The 21,654-nt window shown below is 36.9% G+C and overlaps 1 protein-coding gene across 6 annotated transcripts in view; it reads left to right on the forward strand.

Moving 5' to 3' along the window:
• Nucleotides 1–21,654, forward strand: part of SEMA5A (semaphorin 5A) — a 317,047-nt gene that overhangs the window by 248,269 nt on the left and 47,124 nt on the right. For all 6 annotated transcript variants that reach the window (XM_039548447.1, XM_039548450.1, XM_039548448.1 and 3 more), the window contains one exon: nucleotides 2,556–2,703. In XM_039548447.1, the coding sequence (XP_039404381.1) occupies nucleotides 2,556–2,703 (148 nt within the window). The remainder of the gene's footprint in view (nucleotides 1–2,555; nucleotides 2,704–21,654) is intronic.

Below are 21,654 nucleotides of genomic sequence, written 5' to 3' on the forward strand. Positions count from 1 at the left end.
GCATAGGGATTTTAGGGCTTTTTTTCAGCTGCATCTTTAATTAGTGTTGGATAACAGAATTGCCAGCCCTTTGAAGTGCTTACTGAGAAGGGTCACTGTTATTAGGTTTCTTTTCTGTCTCCTGCTTAAGTGAGAGAGTGGGAGGTCAGGCACATAGACACTAAAAGAGCCACTGCACAGTGGCATGACTGTTCTCGAAGTTGAGATCTGTCATACCTAACTTCAGGTGTTCATGAGTGTGAATGTTTATGAGTGAGTCAGGTGGCTGAACTTCCACTGTGGTCTGTAAAAATTTAGTCAATACAGGCTGTGGAGAGCAGTAATTTGTGTCCTTCTGCTGTATATTTCTTAATTTCCTCAAATCAATCATTCTAGTCTCCCCAGCTTGTATTGACAAAATTTCCATTGGCAGTAATGGTCGCTTAGATGTCTGTGTCTCATGTAGCCTTTAAAGCCAATGAAAATCAATCTATACATCGAGGGGTGTATTTATATGACCTTTGCTTTAGGGTGACATAAACCATATTTTTAACAGGGCTGTTTCTTCCCATGAGCTGTTGCTCAAATTCGGATGACTACTTCATTTGTAGATAGCTACACTGTGCATGCCTTTATTTTAAGGCAAGACAAGTTCCTTAGTTTTACTTTTGCATGGCTGAATATTGGTAATTCTCAGCTTCATGGCAGACGCTTTAGCCTGTGTGTGTGTCCCAAATTAACTTAACTCCTCTTCATAAAGAGCTGAAATTATGCAAAGTATGTACTAATTTGACCAAATAAATGCTGATGTTACATCTATATTTTATTGACTACACATTCTCAGCAAATGATCACAGAGAGAAACTCTCACACACATTCACATAAATGACTGCATGTGATAAAGAATGTGTGCAGCTGGAGTTCTAGGGAAAGAATATCCAGGCACAGAATGTTCCTATGTATCTTTAATGATGGCATAATGTGAACTGTAATGTGTGTACCCAAATCACGCACTGAAGAATTCTGACACCAGATTCATAAATATTGAGGGTTCAGGCATTTTTTCCTCAATTTCCAGAGGAAAGGTCAATACAAGCTGTGAATAATTTTCTTAAATATACAGAAGCAGAAAGCTAAATGTCACTTCCCTATAACTCCACTACCAATCTTTAAGTTTGGATGGAGTTGCCCAGACCTAGGGACAAAGTTTGAATTTTAGGCTCCAGCATATGCAATAAATCTAGTTTTGTGTGTTACTTACACCACCACCATTACTTTCTTGCCCTCTACAGAGGTTCCAAATGTTCAAATTCCTTGATAATGAAGAATTGGAGCTTGCAGATACTGAGGTTTTCTGAAAACAAACAAAAAAATCGTTGTGGTTATTCTTGTTGAAAATGACAACTGTTCATACTGGCATTTCTCTTTTTGTAGAAAATGAATAACTGGAGTATTCAAGTCAGTTTTCTCTGTAGAAGAGTGACAAGAGATGAAAACTTGTTAGAAGGGCAAGAAGAAATTGGAATTTGGATGAATGGTGTAAAAACTGAGGAAATACTGTAACAGATTCATTTGTTCATTCAGGACAGTCAGTATTGGAACAGGAGCTACCCAGATGCATCCATAAAATATTAGAGAATTTCTTTAGGGTTGCCTGTTTCCTGACTATGCTGCATCTTTGCTTTATCTAAGTAACAGCTTGGTCTCTTAGAGACCCCCAGTCACAGTTGCTGATGGCCCAAATCCTTTGGACCTGTGTAGAGGTTCCTTAAAAGCAGCATATGCTATGGCTAGAATTATTGTACCGCACACTCAAAAAATCAGGGATCTAAGGTTTCTACAAAAATTGAAAAAACTCAGCTGAAGCTGGGACCTTCACACATCTGAATGTCTTGTTACAATAATGACAACCCAATAGTGCTTCCCTCAAGAACCAACTAAGCCTCTGAATTGGTTTTCAGCCTACTGGGAAATCCTTCAAAGATTATAGAAGCTAAAAACACTCTTTAAAAGATAAAGTAATAGCATTATTTTAAAAGTACAGTTCTTTGTGCCTAGAATCACTGCTTTAGCTTTTATTTTGCCCTAGAAGCAGAGACGCTGTGAAAAGCAAAAAGCAAGTGTAGCTATCTGAAGACGAGAGAGATGGATCCTAATCAATTCTTAGCTGGAGACTGATAAAAGACTGCCTGCATGAATGTTTGCCTTCCATTTGGTTGATTGCCCCAGAGCGATAGCCACAACTGCTTTTAGTAAAGTAGTTTTTAATCTTGGTTACGTGATCGCAGTACAATCGCAGGGCTGCATTGCATGGGGTGTATAAAGTCACTGAATAAAGCAAACCAGTGCTCCACCCACAAAACTGCAACCTAAAAAAAGCCCACTCAAATGTTTAGACACTCGGTGTAGCATGACAACTGTTAGTGCAGTGCTTAATGAGTAGGGAGAGACCCTTTATATAAAATACTTCCCTGCACAAACATCAATCTGAGTTATGCAAATGAGGGAGGTTTTGGGGGAGGTTCTTGTCTTGCTAATAAATAGATTTCTTTACCTCCTTGTTTCTCTTCTCACAGGTACTGCAATGAGCACTTGTTGTGCCCCCCTCATGTGTTTTGGACAGGCTGGGGGCCTTGGGAGCGCTGCACTGCTCAGTGTGGAGGAGGGATCCAGGCACGGCGCAGGACATGTGAAAACGGTCCTGACTGTCCTGGCTGCAGCGTGGTAAGTAATTTTCAGCTTTCTCTTCATCAAGTATCTATGGCCATATGCCACGGATGTCTCTATGTCATAGAATCATAAAATCATTTAAGTTTGAAAGGACCCTAAAGTTATCAATCCAACCATTAACCCAGCTCTGCCAACTCCTCCATTGAACCATATTCCCAGGAGCCTCATCTTCATGTGTTTTAAATACCTCCAGGGATGGTGACTCTGCACCTTCTCTGGGCAGTCTGTTCCAGTGCTTGACAGCCCTTTCAGTGAAGAATTTTTTCCTAATATCCAATCTAAACTTCCTCTGGCAAAACTTGAAGCCATTTCCACCTGTTCTATCACTAATGCTCTATGCCCATAATGCATCTGTGTATGTCTGTAAGCTGTATCCCTAACATGAGTAATCACTCATTGTTTTGTCTCTGTGTTGCTTTTGTGTGCTGAAATCCACACAATTTATTAATCAGAAATATATATAATTCAGCTTTTTCACACTATCATCTAGGAAATAAGCTTCCTGAGGCAAGGTTGGTGCAGATGTAGATGTGTCCTTGCAGGTTCATGGTGGTTTTTATTTTTATCACCAGAGTACATGGAAACCCTATCTATGAGCCTAGGACTCCAGTGTACTAGGTTCTGTACAACAGAGAAAAGCTAATTTTCACATCTGAATACATAAGGAGCCAATCAGTGAATACATGGAAGCCCCAGGAAAGTGCTGAGGTGAGATTGGACAGCAGTAGTGATCTTGGCACAGCAGCAGCCTAGCAGCTGTTAGGCTTTGAAGCTACAGTAGGATGATTTGAATGAGTAGAATTGCTTTATGGATACCCAATTTATTAAGAGAAGCGTGTGGGAAAACATGTAGGGGATTTTTCTTATATCTGAACAAGCATAGGTGGTAGGTGAAGAAGTAGAAGAATTTTTTTTCTTTTAATAATTAAACCAACTTTTTCATGTCTTAATTTCAGAGAGACTTAATTCTGAGGTTTGTCATTATCGGTGGTCTATTTGTTAGATTGGCAGTAATTCAATACTAAAGAAAGGATAATTTATTACCTTTCTCTAACTTGAAGATTTTGTGCATTTTCCCAGGATATTTCTCTTTCTGAAATTTATTCTGGTGATAGAATTGCATTTTCACTAAATTAAAAACATCCAACAGGCTTGTTGTTTTATTTCAGTTGAACTTTAAGAATTAACCTAATAACTCAGAATTCTACCAAGTGTTCCAAAATACTTGTCTCTCTCTGATGGAACACGAAAAAAAGAAGACATATGGTCTAGATCTATTGTTAAACCTTCCTGACTGGCACTGAAAAGAGCACAATATGAAGGTTTTCTCTCTAATTTGTTCCTATTTATCCTATAATAATGTTCTTGAAATATAGCGGTATTTTATTTAGCAGAGAATCTTCCCATGGTCTTAAATCAAAAATATGTGGTTCTAATTTTCTTGGAAAGTTCCGTGAGGAAAGTAGGAAAACCTTTAGTGTAAAAATTACTTATTATAACTGATTAGAGATTAATGGTATTGGGGGTTGTAATTTATTAACCATCTTAGCACATACTCTGCTGCATCACAGAATAGTTACCAGTTCAGCTATGGAAATGTTCTGGAGATTTTTTATTAATTAGAAAATTATTGTGTTGATCATTTCAAGCTTTGGAGTACGTAGTTATCTTGCTAAAACTTAGGCACCAGTGAAAAGCCAACCAGCATAGAAATCCTCTATAAATGTTGGTGTTCTTGCAAGACAAAGGACTGTGGTACAAAGTCTGTGTTCAGTTTAAGTTTCACTGAATTTTCATTGAACCCTTGAGTTACCTGTCTTGACTCAGAGGCTTTGCAGCCATAGCAGGGCCTTGACACTAAGTGTAGCTGGAAAAAAAAGTACTTTATTTCTTCTCAGAGTTTGTTTCATTAGTGTAAGAAACTGCAATCAGAAATACCTTTTATACCTTCTTGTAATTGTTGAATGGTTTAAATATTTATATTAATATAGTCTTACGAATGAGGAGCACGAATATGAAATTTATTTGTTGGATGTTCTTCTGCTTCAGCCAAATTTTTTGTTTTATTATAGCAGGTATGTATCTTTCCAAATAGTGAATTTAGTTTATTTCAAAAAACTTTTATCCTATCTCTGAGTACTTGAGAAGCTGAAAAATCTCAGGACATGTTGCAGTGAAAGTGGTAATAATCTATACTATCTCCTGTTTGTTTTGTCTGGAGTAAAAGATGTTATGAACCATACATTTAGCATGTGAATTAAAGCATAATTGGAAGTAGACTCAGAGACTTAAAATGCCTGGTTTTCTCAACCATTAAATGATAGCTTTAACCTGTGAAGAGACTCTCCAGGTTTCTGGTTTGCCTTCTTCAGTGAGGATGAATTCTGTGAAACTTTCACAACATATGAGCAGCGTGAGTTGCAGCTGAATAGTTCAGTGTCTGTGGCCTGTGAAGAGGAGAAGGAAAAAAGCGTAGAGGACTGAAGAACGTGTTATTTAAGAAGACAGTAACTATGTTAGGCTTCATTTCATCCTGAAATGAAAAGAAATTTTTGATGCATCAGAGGTGTAGGATGGACTAAATGCTGTCTTGGGACCCCTTTCAACCATGCCAATTCTTTGTTTTTAGAACTGTTTTCAATAGGGAATCATGAGAGAAAAAACAAAACCAAAAGTTTTTATAAGACTTAAGAAAGGAAGTCTTACAGTGTGCTTGCCAGCACTATCGGTGGATCAGATTTAATTTCCTAGGAGAACCTGCCTGTTCTGTTTTCCAATCTGCAACCTGGCTGTGAGACTGCAATATAACCAATCCTAATCTATTTTTCTGTCCCTATTTTGCAGCATTTACCATATTAATGGCTATTGTCTGTATCCGCTTAATGATTTATACCACATAATTTTTAATGAACAGTGTTTCTTCCTTTTAGTTTGATTGTATTGCTCCTAGGCTGCAATATCACAGCAGGCAGCTAGTGCCTGTGTTTGTATTTTTGCATGTTTCTCATCAGTTGGTTCCTTGACTTCATCTGTCTTGTAGCAGGTATCAGCCAAGCCACTTGAATATTTTTTATCAGGACTCACTGGAGCTCCCTACCATTATTTCCAACTTATTTTATAAAATAATAATGATAAATCTTTTGATGCATATAAATATTCCACAGAGAGAAAACCATGGTGATATCTTAAAGATGCGTCTCTTGCTTAAGTGCACTCAATACATGAAAATGGATGACCAGAGACTTAGGAGTGAAGGCATTTTCACTGAATATAGAAAACCATAAATCAATATGATACAGGAGAATTAGACCATAGAGACTCATGAAGGCCAAAAAGATGAAGTTAGAAATCAAAATGTGGATTCATAAGGACCTGTTAAAATCTTTAAGTTAATCAAAGCTACTAAAGACTGCTTAAAATTGTCTAATAAGAGATAGAACCATCACAACCAAATTTAAGAGAGCTAAGTTCTCATAATACAAAGCTTAAGTGGATCACAAAACAGGTATTAATCTCATGTATGCAGGTGATACAGGCACTAGAGAAGGAACTGCAGAATTCTCTGGACTGTGCTAATGTGACTCAGAGGACAAACATCTTCAGATTTTACAGCATACTCAGATAAGCTGTGTGTTTCCTTCAGAAAATGCTGGTTTTCCCCTGAGAAGCGTAATCGCACTTGAGTTTGCCTCAGACCAGTAATAAAAGAATAACTTTTATAAAGAATTATAATTAGAATGAGGAATTTCGTTTGAGGCTCAAGTTGGGTGACATGCTTTATGTGTATATTTGTCTGTGTTCTCATTTCAGTCATGCTAACATATACATTAATCTTAGTTTTTGTGCTGGGAGACCGATAAAGGGCATATGCTTTCCACATACCAGAACAAAGCATGCTGTATTTTGCTGTGGAGTTAAAAAAAAAAAAAAAAAAGAGGAGGAAATTTATTCGTTCCTTAGAAAATAGTAGCTAGTTTTGCACTAATCTTTTTTTTTTTTTTTAAATTATTAGTATTATTGTTTCAGCATTCTGGAATTGTTCTGAACACAAACTTTTTTAAGAAAATATATCTGCGTTTTAGAGTTTTTGTAATGACACAGGGTGAAAAAGAAAAAAACAGATGTCAGAATTTTTTCTTCCATCAATTTTTTAAAGGGAATTTGAAGATGGAAGGTTTTCAGAAGTACTTTGTCCATCAGAAAAAACAGTCTGTCTTTTTTTACTTGCCATCTCACAAAATAAATGTAAAATGTCTAGTCCAAAAAAATGAACAGAAAATAAGATTGTTATTATGCTTTTTTTTAGAGATTTTTTTTAAGTTTCCATTTGACTTAAGAAAAACAGTGTATTTCAAAGCCAGAAAGCAATCTCACAAGCATGATTTATAGGAAATTTTACTATTTATATGATGTTTTCCTTCTTTATGCTCATTTCCTTTTTCCATCCTTTTTTCTTCTGTAATGCAAACTCCATTGGGTATTAACTGTTTTTTTTATGTTTTAAAAGTTTAGCAAAGTAGATCCTCTCTTCTTTTCATGCTGCACATGCTACTGCAATTGTGAGCAATAAGAAGTTACTTAAAGATGGTAAAACCAAAAAAATTATCAAAATCATAAGAAATAGTTTCAGAAAATACAAAAACATTGTACCATTGATCAATGGTACATTTCTGCTTACTTTGTTCGGTAAATGGCTTGGCATTCATGGTTGAGGTAAATGTGAAATACAAACTGGTTGGACTGATGTGCATATATATCCAAATGTGAGCTGTTTAAGGTGGTATTTGGGCAGACATCCAGCAATCATTTCGCTGTTTCATTTGTTTGATTTTGAAAAAGAGACTAAACTGTAAGTTGTTTGCTGTCTTGCTTAAAACAGAATAGTGTGAAGCATCTCTTTTTTGAGAAATGTAATTTTGAAAGTAATTTAAAGCTGTGAAATATATTTTTAGCTGCTGGGAAACTGTCTCTACTTCAAACTATTCCATTCAACCTGTGACAACTGACACTGACTGCAGTCCTGTTCTGAGATTCCTGTAGCAAGGTCTTTCAGGGACTTCCAGGTCATGTGAAATAACTTCTTTTGGGGACCAATGCCATCTGATTTGTAATCTCTTTCAAATCTAATTATGAGGGTTTGCCAAAGCGAGTGTTCTCCCATTCAAGAACTTTGTATTGGGCACATGTGTATCTGTCATACAGATCATGAATGTTTGTTTCAGAAGTCCAAATCTTATTTAAAAAAACATAGGAAACAAATTTTAGTGTAACTGTCCATAAACTTTCCCAAGACTTTGGGTGTAGGCAACAGCCAGTTGCCTACACCAGTGTGCCTCAAGATCAAGTGCCTTTATCCAGTTAGGGAGTTGTACTGATCAGAGATAGGAGACCCAATTTGGTCCAGTCAGAATTTGCCCCACTGTTTCCTAAAACACCAGGCACACTGGAGTGTGTCCTGCCCCAGGTAGTGCTATTTGTTGTAGTTTTCAGCGGTTCCTATGCTGTAGATGTAGAGCTCATTATTGATACTTAGATGTATACTTAGATGTAATACTGTACCCCCCGTTCTGTGAGGCCCTGTGTTTGAGCTGTGGTCACTGCTGTCTCTGATAACCACAGAAAGCTGAAGTACCTGAAACCCCCTTCATTCTGTGCCCAGCAGGCACCGTGCTGGGCTCAAGGACTCAGCGTTAGGAGATGTGAACTTCACTTTCCTTTGACTGGACGAGTTTTGAATGTGAATGAAAAAGGAGAAAGATAGGAAGAAAGAAACTTGGGTGCTGAAGTTTTGTGCTGCACTAATTTTAAACTGAATTAATGAGCAAAACCAAAACTGGAGGATATTTCCTAAGGACTTGTGCATCATGGAGCTTGAGTTGTTTTCATTGCTGTGGACCTAGAACATTCAGTTATCTCTGGAAAGTAATCCATAACTGTCAATGAAGACTAAAAACCAGAACAAAAAAAGTAGATGGCATAGTTTTAGCTGAGTTTTATCAAGTAATAGGACTTCCAGGATCATATTGTGGTCTGTCAGGTATTCTTACTCTTCTGCTCCTAAGTAAAGCACCCACTCCTCCATTACAACTGCGTTTGACTGGAGGGTGGTCTTAGATGGTGACATGGAATTGCAACAAGTTTCATGAAAAACAGTGGCCCAGTAGAGTTTAAAAAAACTGAATTCGTTTCTACATTGAGAGACAGAATTGCAGCTGAATCCATTGTTTGATCCAAGTGGTGTCAGGTGCTGCTCACCTGAGTGTATGTATCAGCACACGTGTTGCTTGGGACTAGACACTGCATCTCTTTTAATTTTTAGCAGTTGGACTCCTAAATGCTATGGGCAGGAGATATGGGAAGGGGCAGAGAGGAAAAACTTCAAAAACTTGAAACACAAACTTACAGGAAATCAGGCTTTATTAATTCCGGTGTTTGTGGATCTAGTATTTTATGTACGGGTTGTGTAGCTTTATTTAATACGTAAGTAGTGTTTACATGAAATCAGAATTGACATAAACAGGGAGAGCTGTAAAAAAAAAAAAGAGAGCTGTTGGAACAACTAGAACAGTATTTAATACAGAGTATTTTTCTCTTTTTTTGTGTTTAAAAAAAAAGTATAGTAAGCCTCTAATCCAGATTTAACAAAAATTAAAAATTAATACAGGTAGTGATGGACTGCTTCACCTGGTCTCTGATTTTCAAAGTCTCTTCCATTACAAAGATATGTCTTTGTTGAGTATGCAGAAACCTTAATTTTACTGTAGTCAGTTCAGTAGCAACCTTCATTGTACAGTTGCAATCAAAATGAGAAAAATGGGTGTATGAAGCATAACGTTGAAAATTACCTCAGAAACCTGATAGAGCAGTTACATAAAACTGTTCTGTAGCCATGCTTACTGTTTTTAAAGGATATGGCCTGTGGTGGAAGTGAGCTGAGCTTGGGAAAGTGTTCCAAAGAAAGGCAAAAGATTGGGATTCTCATAAGTCAGAGTACACAGGGTTCTAGTGTATGAAGGACTAATATATGAATTAATGACAGGTTTAGAGAGGGAACACTGGCATTTCTGTGCACTCTGTACTGTAATATAATGAGTTTTAAGGAAATATGAAGCCTGTGAAGGGAATTAATTTCTATCCAGGGCATTGTTAAATGATGTAACTTGCTGCAAGAAATTGTTGAGGCTTAAATCTTAAGAACCAATAAAACTCCACACAACTAAAATTGTGCAGGATATCAGGATGAAGTAGAATTATAATAGACAAAAAAAAATAGATTTTTGTTAGCATAGTAAATCAAATTTTAAAGTTTTAAATCTTTTTCCTGAATATTAACAGTCAAATTTAGAGCTGTGCTTTTAGCATTCTTCTTATTTCTGTGCTGCCATTTGACAATAAACAGGGAAGGCACATCTGATCTGGAATGGCATTTCCAATGTTCCTCTTTGTAAGTGATTGTTGAATCAGTTTGCAACAAATTGTCCCTCTGATTTATTTTGTTCCTTTTAGGTTTACTCACCTGTACTTAAAATGGTACGGTGCAAACACAGTAATTGTGTTTACACATTTTATACCAAAAAGTCTGCTCACATGTAGACCTTAACACAAAGCAGAGTTTTGTTTCAGTATTCTTCAATTTGACCTCAGTAAACTGAGGGATGGATGAAGCCTGAATAAGTAATATGCACTTTTGCCATTTACAGCCTCACGAATGCAGTAACTCCTGACGAGTGCGAGACTGATTTGTTAGCTGAGCTGACTGACAGCAGTCGTTAGCCATCTGAGTGCAATTAAATGGAACTCCATCCAAATCAATTACATTTATGTGCCAGCTTTTATTTTTACTTAGTCTCAGGGCATCATAGCAATTTTTAATTTATTAGGCTGTGGTAGGATTTTGATTTTCATTGAAAATAGTGTCAGGCAGCCCAGTTCTTACACAAGTTATATGTGGTTGGGAAATAATTAAAAAATTCGGAATATTTATTGATGGAATTATCAAAACTTCCTTTTTTTTTCCTCCTTGGTTTAGTCCCTTCTCCCTTTCACATTAAGTTGTCGACAGAATACTTCTGCTCTAATACTACAGCCACCAAATAAAAGACATTGTTATTCAAAGAGTCTGACATTCATCTTGAACAAATATGTTCACAAGCCTTAAAAAAGACAAATACACATTTTCACTGTGTTTATTTACAACTTATTTTGTATCTTCAGGATGATGTGACTCAGCCTATTGCAGCAATCTGAAATAATAATATTTATATCTGAATACTCCAGTAGATGGGATTGTATTCTTCATGTCTGAGAATATAAACTCATGCAAACACTGAGCTCATTTACCAGAATACACAGTGATTTGTCCTTGCAGCTTGAAAGGCAGGAAAAAGTGTCACTGTCACCCTATCAAGACCCCTTGTGTTTCTTGAAAGCAGCATCATGCTGCATCTTTCTTTCAGCTAGAGAAATGCAGCCAAAAGTAAAAGTATTAATCCTGTGTCTTCCAGAACAGAGTTTTTCTAATTGAACAATACTTGTTATTTCATTTGAAACATCAGAAAGCTGAAAGCATAAAAACAGGCTTTCAGTTTATGTTATGACAATCTCCAAGTTCGTTACTTATAACAATTTCTAGCATGAGAGATCAGTGAAACAAGTTACTACTTTGTAAAGATGCAGGTGTTCATTTATCTTTCGTTTGAAATTTGTGACGCCCCTACACAGATGGGGACTGGTCCAGAAATAGGTCAGCCCCAAAATGCAGTTCTTGCTTTGCCTTGTCAGAGAGGCTTTAGATGGAGAAAAGCAGCTGTAGACTGTACCTGTATTTTTTCTGCTATCTGACTCCGAGGAAGGACAGATTCACTTTGGTCTCTTTGTACTTTCAATCAATCTCCAGAAGTGAGAGTGGAAAAAAACCCCACCCACAACAGTAGAGTTGTCCTGTGGTGCTAGAGATACTTTGCCAATTCCACAGGCTGGATTGCCAGGTGCCAGGTCAGGTACGAGACTTACTCAGCCAACATCTGCACAGTGCTCAGCACGAGACTCTTCTGTGTTATTGCTCTGCTGCTCAAAAGCAGCCCCATCTTTATTTCATGAAGATTTTTTATGAAGGTAGTGGCAGATTCCAGGATTCCTTATAAAAGACCATTTATATGTTGGTGCTTGTGAGGACATTGTATGTGGCTTTGTCAATTTACTGTTCTGGTAATGTCATACTGCTGTGGATATACCACTTATTAACAAAAATTTCATTTTTTCACAGCTGAGTTTATTCTGCCCCCAGCCCCTCAGTATAAGCTCTATGAAAAACATGAGAGCTAGTCAACAGACCCACATCTCTTGGCATTGCCTGGCTTAGCTAAGTCTTTTCACAGCCTTGGATGACATCAGCAAGCAGAAGTCCAGAGGGTATATCTGGCTGTTACTCTACCTAGAAGACCTGTAATTCTGCTTTAAGCTGAAATGAAGTATGCTCACTATATTTAAAGCATAAGAAGAGATTCATTCAGAAGTTTCAAAAATTTTCAAGCAACTATTCACAAAAGTGGAAGTATACTGTATTCTTTCACATAGGAGCACACAAACCTCTTTGCAAAGGCACTAAGCTCCCTATTAAAAATAGTTAATTTATGTATCCTATCCCATACTGAAAAGCGTATCCAGAATCCCAATGCACATATTGAAGCATTTTAGTGAGATAACTTGGCAGAATGAATATTTTGTTAAAGAATTTTAAAGTACTTAGAAAAAGAAATAATAGCAGTGCATATTATCTTCTTCTGAAATGTCGGGCTAAAAGGAATTTTAGACATATAGTGAAATCTATCATCAGCAATTTGGTATGAAGTATAAAAATGATCCATTACACAGAATGCAAGAAAAAAAGCAACTGGTGGATTATAGGAATTAATCCTTCAAAATCTTGCTGGGAGTCATATGAATGTAATTTTGAAAAAAAAAAAAAAAAGGTAAAAAAAATGCAGTGTTGTTTGGCATCTCTAGCCAGGGAAATGTTTTCACTTCTTTCCTTTGTTTTCAGAATGAATGTTTTTTTTATTTCCTGGGTAATTTTCTAAGTAAAACTGAAGAAGAAGTAGAATAATATGAGATGCCCTATCTGTAAAGTAAAATTTGGCTGTCCATGATAGTCCCAAGAAAACTAACTAATGTTGCCTTAAACTTCATAGGAAGAATAGTATATATGAACAGAATTTGCTGTGTTGTGAGAGGCAGGTAGGGTGAAATGTGGAAAAGAAAGGAAAATCTGAAAAACACGAAGGCAAGATGTTACAAAAGTGTTTCTCCTTTCTAAAGCTACAGAAGTTCTTTGCCTAATATAGTCAGACAAATAAAGATGAAAATGAACTATTAATCTTTTGCCTTTTGTGAGGTAGGTGCCTTTGATTATTTGGGGGAAATTTATTCATGAGTTTCATTCTTAGAACTGCGTTCTGCCTGCAGTCCCAGCCTGATGAAGAGCGTGTGCTTCATAAACTTTATACTCACCCTTTCCTTTTTCCCTCTGCATCACACCTACCAGAGTGGTTTTTTGAAAGTAGGTGCCGTCTTAGGTACAGTACTTTCCCTGCTGTTGAATCGGTTTAACCACACAGGTTTACAGCACAGACCATACTGAACACCATTCATTGTGAAAAACTGACCATTTATTCCTCTCTTCCATTTACCACCTCTTAAGCAGTTAATTATCTGTGAAAGAGGAATACATTTTTATTTAGCTTTTGGCTGCAAGTCTCCTAAGAGAGAATGATTCCTTTGAGATACATTGTGAAATATCCGTTTGAATTCAAAGTAAACTGTATCAGCTTACTACCTGTATCCATGTTTGCTGACTCCTTCAGAGATTCTGATAGGTTCCTTTTAAAGAAAAGCAGAGCATATAATTTTGCTCTCCAGCAGATCATATTTGTTCATGTTCCACTAATTTCATGCTTTATTATGATTTCCCTGATTTGCCCAATTCAGATGTCATGCTCAATTTTTTTAGATCCCCTGAACTTCCTGATGTATCTTTTAAAAGTGATGTCACATTTAACATCTTCCGGGCTTCAGATAGGAAGGCAAATTTAAGCAAGAAGCTGTGTGTCATTAGTATTAGTTTTCTTATTTCTGCTTCTGTAGTTACATTCTTTGGTGACATTTTTTTTGCTCATTTTATCTATTTGTGCCATCATGTCTTCAATTAACACAGCCTGCTGTGGTCTTGCCATTTCTAAATACCCCTTGTATGCCTGCACAGAATACTGGGCCTGTAGACTCTGTAGCAGTCTTTCTGTCCCTAATGTCCTTGAAATAGGAGTGCATCTTAGCCTTTAGACCTTACAAAGTACTTCCTTGAATTCTTTCCTGGCCTCTTACTGTGTTTTTACATTTAATGTGCTAGATTCATATTCATTTTTTGTTTGTACCCCACTTTTTAGATTGTTACAGGGTGTTGTCATCTCCCTGTTGTTTAGTTATGATGATTTCTTTTTGCCCTTCCTTAGATTTCTTGATTGGCAGCAAGGATTTGCTCTCTGCCTCTAATACACTGCCCCTGGAGAGCTTCCCTCCTGTAGTACTCTGCTGGGTCATGTCCCTCTGCATGTCCCTCATTAATGGTTGTACTGAACCCAGCTCTCTGTTCATTTGTACTGTAGAGGAGGGGTCAGGGATTAGCCCCCTAATACTTTTCTCTTGAGTAGAGTCACCTCTCAAGGGAGCAGAATTCAGCAAAGAAAATTCTTTTTATGCTTTTCTAGGGAAAAAAACCAAAACAGTTGGCCAAATTATACATGTTTTTGTTGTTTTATTCATATTTCTTAACCTTGGGTAGTTAAACCAGTAACCTAGTTTGCTTAGTCAAGGGTAAAAGCTGAGTTTCTGCAGAGAACTTTTCACAACTGCTGAACGGTTATATTACATTTAAAATCCCCAAAATACCCCTTGCCCCACACTTGCACCCTAAGGGTGGTCAAACAGGAGGACTCAATCCATGATCACTGAAAGTTATGGAAAAAATGCAGCATTTGGTTTCTGCAGCTCTTCAAAGTCATATTGTACTTTGTATGGAGTCGCAAACTGACACAAAAAGTGGTTTTAGTGTTTGACTGTCACTGCTAAAACGGGGCCTTACAGAAAAGGCGTTGAAGTCAATTTAGTCTTCCTCTGATTTCGGGAATAACTGAGTCAGCCTCAGATGTTTTGTCATTCTGACTGCTTTTTAAAACAGATAAGGACTTATTCATAAATGGATTCCCAGCAATTAAAGAATTGTTTAATATTGCCATCAGAGAGATTTATTATGAATTGGATGTGAGGGGCTTTTGTTTGTTGGCAGCTTAATTGTAATTTTAGGCATCTTTTTCTCTCTACACAGTTCAATGAGTATAATTTCTATTCTTTTTTTTAATCCAGCTTATTTTTAAAAATTGTCACTTATCAAACCCAAATTTTGAACCTTCAAATTTGACATGTTCTCTTGGGGAAATGACTTTAAAGGCTGTGGGAGTATGAGCAGTCCCTGATGAATTAACTCTCCGAATCTAAATGCGCAGAACCAAGTACTTACTCATTGGAATAAGGAACGTGATTAAGAAAGCAAAAAGCTCTAAACTCCACAGCTGGAGCACAGATTCCAACAAACATAACTTTGATGTTTCACAGATGATTTTGAACACAAAGCTGTTCCAATTGATTCCTTCCCTGCATTTTCCTTGGAAAAACATTAAGTACTCTGTGGTTTGTTTGTTGGTGTTCTTAAGTGGTGAAGGGATTATACAAGTTCATAAAGAAAGGGTTTTTCATAAATAGATGCGTGCTTGTTCAATTCCATTAGTTAAAGTTAACAAACCATATGTCTGTAGTAAGTGTACAGTACAGTGCAGTTTTCAGTGCCTTTCTGGATGTGAGTTTTTAAAGGTAAGTGAGGAAGTGATACAGTTATTCTGTGATAGGAAACTTGGAGGTTTAATGCTAGACAGCTTATACCATCTCAGAAGACCTTTTTTTAACTTTAAAAAAGCAGATAAGCACTTAAAGGCCACCTCTAACACTTGCCAATTAAAATCTTGCAGTGGAGTCTAACTTTCAGTTAGTGTTGAAGTTACAGAAGGTATGTACCCATATATATAGGCATATCTGTGGCATATACTGGATTGTAAGTAGGTATTTTTAAAGATGTGTAGGCTCTAACGTCCGTGGTAGCTGAGCACATTTTAAGGTTTTAGTAAGAATCAATAGCACAGCCATATTGGGAGTATAAAACAGACGCCAGACACCTGAGTTCTGGGGAGCAACTTCATCCACGTTTGTCTGGGTGACTGCCTGAGGTAAAGGATACTGAAGGTAAAGGAAACTAATTAAAAAATGTCTAAAAGGATTTTTGAGCTCTGACCCGGCTGAATCACTGTTGGTCCTGCTGGGATGAGGCTCTTTGGAGAACTCACACTCACCTAGGTTTCCTGAAAGCCATTTTGTTGTGGAATGATCATTTAGATATAGAATGACTTTACCTGTTTCAGTTAGTGGTTCTTCAAGTATTGTTCTCATTTCTCATACTTTGAATGATACCAATCATTGCATGAGCCTGGGTCTGTTTCATTCATCAAAAGCAGCAAAGCATGAATGGCTTCTCTGAGTTACTACCAATAAAATCTGTATCTCAGTCACCGTAAGTCCTGCACAGTCCCAGCTATAATTGAAAACATTGCAGAGCAGGACTTCTGAATCATATTGGCAGTATTCTAGGTTACACAGACAGATTAGACAAAAAAAAAAAACACCAAAAAACCACAAAACAGCCCAACATTAGAAAACATAAAGGTTTATCTTAAATAGCTTGTTTAATAACAATGCTGATATTTTCAGGTTGGGAACCAAAGAGCAGTAACTGTAATGCCTGTTGCATGGTAGAGCATCTTCCTAACTTTCCAAATTATGATGTCTCCATTGTCTTACACTGTGTCTAGGACAGATAGTGCCCATTTAAGGATTTAAGTACTGTAATTAATACAAAAATATTGCAAATTTTGAGGACACTTTTTTTAAATTCAGCTCATCTTTTACATGGCTTCAAAAATACAAATAAATCTGGAGAATATGTATTGGTGAGGGAGAAACAAATGACACAGATAGTGTATGATGAATGCAGTTTTACCTATGCTAAGACATCCTGCAGATTCACAGTTCACCACTTGCTTATGTTGCAGTAAAGTCCTGAACTAAAGAAACCAGAGCTGAATTGTGCCGGGACCTTTATTACTGTTCTCCTCTTCCCACTACCTAAAATTCTTAAATACTTGGGCAGTTTTTTTGGTTGGTAAAAAATTATTACATGCTAGATCTTCACAATGTAGCAAATGAAGTAAATAACCTCACTCTTTTCAGAAAAGCAAAAAAAAGAAAGGGGAAACCATTTTTCACTCACCATTGCCTAAGCTTTTGATGGGATTTGAAATGTTGGAGAAGAACTTCTCCTCTCATCACTGCTAATCTAAGGACTAATGACTGGCTGCCTGCAGGTGAGAGAGTAGCTCTACCTGATTGAGGCCTCATGCTCAGAATTTAATTTATGATTTACAATATTCTCCATGACTTGATGCTGATGAGGATTCCTTTCTGTCACTTTTTTCTCCCACTCCAACATTGAAATAGCATGCTGTGAATGAGAAGTCTGAGTTTGATTCTTTTCTGAAAAGGGTATGAAAATGGAAGTTTGAAGCTCCATGGAAAAAATAAAATCAACAAATAAAGCAAAAATTTAAAAAATTGAAAGTCTCTGCCTTACAACAATTCTTAGAGAAGTATCCAAATACTCAGAAACAAATTTTAAACCCTTTTCATAGTTCTCATTATTTTACTGGGTATCCATTCTAAAGAGATATCCATTTTACAGTCCTATTCATACCCTCTCGATCAGATGAGTATAATTATTATATAATCATAATCAGGCCAGGACATTCATAGGTCTTTGCTGATATCCCATGATAACAAAGGCATCTTAGATATAGAGCATCTGGATTTTTGTTTCACATTTTCTCATCTCATAGTTCTGAATTCAAAGACACAGGTGATAAATAAGTTTCATATACTTTTGTTGATATTGGTAAAGTCTTCATCAAAATAAGAAACATGATTTATTTTTTTGTTTAGATTTAAAGAAATTATGAAGTTGCAAACTCAAGCATTCCAATACAGGCTCTAATAAGAGTAATAGAATTAAAGCGAAATTGAATATGAAATTGAAAATATTCTTACTGTGAAGTATTTTATGAGACATTTGTTGCAGTTAAGTTAGAGAACAAATTGCTTGGACTCCCACCTATTTACTAACACTTGCAGTCCTGTTACAGGCAAGAAAGAATACACCATTTATGAGCAGCCAAGAACTTAATCTTAGTTTGATTACAGTCTTAATGTTTCTACTTTCATAACAGCCTTATCAAATAGTGTAAATTACAGGCTGGTAACATAAATACACAAACCTTTTAGTCTCCACCTTTCTCTGGTGTTAGGCTTGCCCTCCCACTGCCCCTCGATGTGGGGGTTGATGATTTCAGTCTGGGCATGGGTTTACAGCAACTGGTCAGTATCCTGAGCCCTTGGCCAGAAGTACGACGTTGATGTTGATTTCTTTCGTCTCAATTTAGGATGTAGTTGGGATCTTTTTTATGTTTGTTAAGAGGCTTTGCAGCTTGCTTATTATTTGCTGAGCTGCAGCTGAATTTACTGCGTAATGTGTGTTTTACAGATGTTGGGTGCTTGTTCTTTGTTCTCTCTGCTACCCCTAAGGCTTGACAAGAATGGCTTGACTTGCCTTGCTCCTGAGGTTGCATTCATTTGATGACCAGTAATTGGCCATCAGAGATGTTTATAACCCTTGGGCTGCAGTTATTGCTCTCTTCCAGTTCTTTCAAAGCTTCCTCTGTGCCGTGTTTTATTAAGGGAGTCTAATAGGTCGTTCTACCCCCGGTAACTACCTGTTACAAATGCCCATTAGTTACAAAATATGTGCTGGTGTAGACATTACATTGCACAATTATAACAGAGCTGGTGAAAAGTTGAAACAAAGCAGGTGGTAGAGATGTGGTAGTTAGATAATTGCTATTGCTTGCAAAAACAAATCTTCAGGCAAACCAACATAAGCAGAGGCAAGGCCCAGCCTAGGGTAGGTAGGTCCTGTAGCCTGTCTTGTTAGCCTAATGCAAAACCTGTGGCCTGGTACAAACAGCACTTACTCCCTATCTACTGAGCTACAAAGCCAGGAAGCATGTTAGTGGTTTAGTTATGTTTAGATTTCAGGTGGACCATTCATGCTGGAATGCAAGTGTCTCCTCACATGATTTAATGGTATTGCCATACCCATGAAACGAAAAGAAAACACACTGGATTTTCAAACCCGAATTTCTTAGTATTCACACCTATGTTTCAGAAATCCCAATTTAGCTAAGGATTGGGATAGCTGTCTCTTTCTGGAATTTATGCAGTAGACTTCACATCCGCTGGAATAAATCACTTATGTCATGAACTTAGGATTCTTAATGCTAGCTAGTAGCCTTATCCTATGGGCAAATAAAGATACATCGGGTTTTTTTTGGTCCTACTAGGGAACATTGGACATTCTCATTTAACTTCTGATTAGTAGGAAACTCCCTTGATCAAATGCAACTGTTGTATATTCATATCTCACTGGCTGTGATGCCAGGCAGGCCCACATTTGCTTTCACTTAGCCAAAAAAAAGATGATACACTGTACTGATAAAACTACACAGTCTTAACATTACATGTTGCTGTTCTGATCAAAAGCTCCTCTGAGCCAGATGCTTCTGTTTATTACTCAATTAAAGTAGATATAAAGTACACAGCTCTTCTTCTCATCGCTTTTCTTAAGCGCCTGTGCCTAAAATGGTAATATTTTTTTAAAATTAATAATCTTCAGTGTATGAAAGGGGCACATGGGACCTCATTAAAAGAGTATCAAGGAAATCTGAATTTGGCATAATGTAAATCCATGTGACCCTCTAGCAAGGAATTCCTTTGTTTGTTAGAAATGCAAGCAATCTGTGCAACCATTTGTCCTTACCCCTAGAAGAAAGGATCTCTTCAGATAAAAAACAACTTTAGGGTGTGAGTAAGAATCACATTTAGTACTATTATAGCAGGAAATGTGGTTCCTGTATCTCAGTTTCCTTCTGTGGTAAGAATTGTTCTCTGAGGCTAAATTGATGGAAGGAGTGATGGGCATGTAAAGTGTTTGAGGATGTTATTCTCATTTGACTTGAAATACTGAATGATTTAAATTTTCTTGAGGTTTAATGTCACTGAATCCTATAAAAAGTAATTTGCATTTTCTGTAATGTTTTGTGTCTTTGAGACGTGAACAGCCATATGATGGCAGATCCTGTGTTCAAGTGTGAGGTAGATGCTCTTTGGAACATTCACACATACTAAATGAAATGTCTTTTTGCCTCTGAGCAGGATAAAGCCCTGACACATTGGACTGATTCTTTCCAGAATCCTTGTTTAAAAACAAAAAATCACCCTGATGCATCTGCCACAGATTCTTTCAAAAGAAACAGATCGTGAACTCTCCATTTTGTAAAGTCAGATACTTTCTCTGTCATCCCGCAGAGTGATCACATTAACTTTTTTTCCTTTATCATGGGATTTTGAAAAACACTTCCACAATTTTGGTTTGGCTATGTCAGCTACAGTTCAAGGAACAAACAGCTTCAAAGTTGTGACTTCTCACAGACTTGTCTAAACACAGAGAGACAGAGATGCAATCTTAGGTGGCAATACAGCTACAAAAATATTCTTTTGCTTGTATGAAATGTAAAAGGAAGAAAAAGACAAAGTAAAATAGTTCTGTTCCAAAACAGTATCTATTGAAACAATTTGTCTAAGCAATACTTGATGTTAAAAGTAAGAAAGCTGGGTGATGATGCATGATTTTTTACACCTTAAAAAAATCTTTAGTAAACTTACATGTTGTGTTCCTCCCTCCTGAAAGCCTTTTAGGCATCTCTTTCATGCCTGTCTCTGATACAAAAATACCTTGGTTGAATGGCTTAGGTTTCATATAGTATAGGGATCCATTAAGACAGAGAGTTCATATATCATTCAGTGTCTGCCGAGTGATTGCTTTTATAAACCAAGCATTAGCTGAACAGCATGTTCTGTACCTCATCACTGACACTAAAATATTTACTAAAACACCTATGCCTTGATGAGAAGCCACTGTGCTAAGATGTACTAGAAGCTGTGACCAAAACTTAAGTCCCACATAAACAAATTTATGAATTATGGAACTAAAAGTTAAAAGATACACCATTTCTTGTGCTCTTTTAAAACTGCAACAGTATGAGTAGGTGAATTAGCATTTAGGAAACCACATTTGAGTCTTCCCTTTAAGGATTTGTGAGAATTTTATCTGTATGAAGGTTATTGAAAATTACATTCTGTCATCTTTCTTTCTTCTCCCTTGGGATCCTATAGACTGCTTGCACCCTCACATTTTCATCCCCAAATTCCTGCCAAGTACCTGTGTTTTCTTATCTACAGAATTTCTTCAGCTGTAACTGCTTTTATTTTATGTAGTACACTAGCAACTGCCTGTGGATATGCAAACAGCTCAGTGTCATTATCTTTTATTTATTATCTTTATTACTTTTCTTTTTTTCTTTTTATTTTATTTTCCCTTTAACAATCTTGTATTAGGCTTCTTAAGGAAGAATAAGAAACAAAGCAGACTGCCTGTACTACCTATTCTGGCCCAATTTCTACCTTTGCTGGTCTTACTGGTGTTGCCTTGTCTTTGAGCATCTGGAAGAAAGATTTATTTTCCCAAGAACTTCTGTATTTCAGTGACAAATTCCTCTGAATGTCAAAGAAGGCTGTCAGACAGAAGGATGCTTTACCAGCTTGTCCAATGGGGAAAGAAAC

Source organism: Corvus cornix, chromosome 2 (assembly GCF_000738735.6).
Source record: "Corvus cornix cornix isolate S_Up_H32 chromosome 2, ASM73873v5, whole genome shotgun sequence".
Taxonomy (NCBI): Eukaryota; Metazoa; Chordata; class Aves; order Passeriformes; family Corvidae; genus Corvus; species Corvus cornix.